Raw genomic sequence first — 2,333 nt, 5'->3', positions numbered from 1 at the left:
CGCTTGGGAGGCGGAGACAGGAGGATCGCACAGGTTCGAGGCCAGCCTCAGCTACTTAATGAGGCTCTCAGCAACTTAGTGAGACCCTGTTTCCAAATAAAATATAAAATAGGTCTGGGAGTATAGCCCAGAGGTAGAAAGCCCCTGGGTTCCATCCACCACCAAAAATATAAATAAATAAATAGACTGCTTAAAGCTATTCTGAATTGCAGAGCTGTACAAATGGTGGATTCAGTTTCCCAACTAGCTCACCCAAACCCTTTGTTAACTCCAAAACACTTTAAGAGTTGAGTTCAATTTTGTACCTAACTGCCACCTCCAGCATAGAGCTTTGTTTCCCTGGAGTTGCAGGCAGGGTTCAGGAAACACTTCTATTGGGTCAGAAGCAGAGTCCAGCAGGACGTAGGGCGGCTGGAGGAGGAGAAAGGCGGGTCTCCCCCATATCCCTGCCAGCAGTGATGTATTAAAATGGGCCAGTGTGTTGCTTGAGCACTGGGGTAGGATTGTCTGGACTGTTTATTTTTCTTATTATTTTTTCCCCTCTGGTACTGGGGCTGGAACCTGGGGCATTCTACCTCCAAGCTACACCCCCAGCTCTACTTTTTATTCTTTTATTTTGAAACAGGGTCTCACTAAGTTGTGGAGGGCCTCACTAAGTAGCTGAGTGAAGCTGGTCTGGAACATGTAATCCTCCTGTCTCAGTCTCCCAAGTTCTGGGATTACAAGTGTGCACCACCATGCCTAGCTTATTTTATGACTAAAATTTTATGACTAAAAACAAGCCATATATGGTGGCTCACACACACACACCCCCCCCAAATGCAATTTCCTTGGCAGCTTATTTGATGGCAAAAGGTCACCTGAAATGATGTGTAGTCTTTATCCCCATGGGAATGCACTTCGTTTTGATGTCTGTGTTGGACTGTGGCTGCTGCCTGGACCCTGCTGGAGTGTTACTTAGTATTCAGCACTTGGACCCTGTTAACTTGTTGCATCCAGAATATTCTGGCTCCAAAACCCATTAGTCCCAGAGGCCTCCAGTCGGGGACTGTGAAGCCAAAGAAGCCCTTGTTAGCCTCTGGAGCTCAGGCCCGCTGCTCACCACCTTCATTGTGTCTGCGCAGATGCTGAAGTGCATAGAGCTGGACGAGCGGCTAAAGGCCATGGACCAGGAGATCACGGTGAACCCCCAGTTTGTGCAGAAGGTGAGTAGGGTTCCCTCATTGCAGCATCGGGCATGGAAACTTGATTTCTGGGTATTAGGTATTTGGTTGCCCGCTGTTGTTGAAAACGTCATCGGTAAGCTTGCAGAGAGATGCTTATTTGGAGCGTTTTCGGCGAGGGGCTGGAAGTGTGCTCAGGCAGGTTCCTGAGCTGCCTGGCTTCCTCTGGGAGGGACAGGCTGAGTAGCTGGCAGGCTGGTTTGGGGACAAGCGAGCCCCCGACCAGTGCAACTCTTAAGCATGCCGCCTTGCTGTTTCCTTCACAGAGTATGGGCTCACAAGAAGATGATTCAGGAAACAAACCCTCCAGTTACTCCTGAAACCGTCCCTGGGCGGTGGGCGCTCGGAGGACAGCGAGGACACCATGCCCGTCCCACTGGACATTAAGAGATTCATTTTGTTTTGACATCTTCAGTCCTATGTGCTTTCAGAGAACCTGCAAAGAAAGGAAAAAACATTTTCAAACTTTAGATTCTTGTGGATTTATTTATCCTCAGATTATTGTTGTTATTCCATTAAATTTACCTTTTTGTTTTAATTCCTTGAACATTGATGTGTCTTCTGTATCAGTTTGTTTTAATGAACTGTTCATTGTGAATAGAAGTAGTTTGGATTTTAGCAGTTTTGGGGAGATCTGAATCTAAAAGCTGATGTCAGCAAAAACACAAAAAAGAGCGGGGCGTGGTGGCGCACGCTTGTGATCCCAGCATTTGGGAGGCTGAGACTGGAGGATTGTAGTTCGCGGACAGCCTCAGCTACTTAGTGAGGCCCCCTGCAACTCAGTGAGACCCTGTTTAAAATAATTAAAAAAAAAAAATGGGGCAGGAGGTGTAGCTCGGAGGTTGAATGCCCCTGGGTTCCATCCCCAGACCCGCGAAAAAAAAAAAAGAGCTAGAGGCTCCAGGAAGCAGGCTTGCATCTACCTCTCAGACGTTGGGGACTCAGAGCCACTAGCTCTGCTTCAGAATGACAATTTTTTTTGGTCTGGGTATGTGGTACTGGGAATTGAATCCAGGGATGTTCTACCTCTGAGCTACATCCCAACCCTATTTTATTTATTTATTTATTTATTTATTTATTTATTTATTTATTTATTTATTTTTTGAGCTA

General features: G+C 46.5%; 1 protein-coding gene across 3 annotated transcripts in view; it reads left to right on the top strand.

The window, feature by feature from the left end:
* Window positions 1-1,556, top strand: part of COPS3 (COP9 signalosome subunit 3) — a gene marked incomplete at its 5' end in the record, with an annotated part of 39,198 nt that extends 37,642 nt beyond the window's left edge. For all 3 annotated transcript variants that reach the window (XM_080712664.1, XM_080712663.1, XM_080712665.1), the window contains 2 exons: window positions 1,125-1,205; window positions 1,490-1,556. In XM_080712664.1, the coding sequence (XP_080568790.1) occupies window positions 1,125-1,205; window positions 1,490-1,543 (135 nt within the window). In that variant the 3' untranslated portion in view covers window positions 1,544-1,556. The remainder of the gene's footprint in view (window positions 1-1,124; window positions 1,206-1,489) is intronic.
* Window positions 1,557-2,333: the final 777 nt, after the last annotated feature.

This window comes from Muscardinus avellanarius (assembly GCF_963383645.1).
Source record: "Muscardinus avellanarius genome assembly, chromosome: 16".
Classification (NCBI taxonomy): domain Eukaryota; kingdom Metazoa; phylum Chordata; class Mammalia; order Rodentia; family Gliridae; genus Muscardinus; species Muscardinus avellanarius.
Note: the sequence above shows the minus strand (reverse complement) of the source record. Positions and strands in the feature narration are given on the sequence as shown.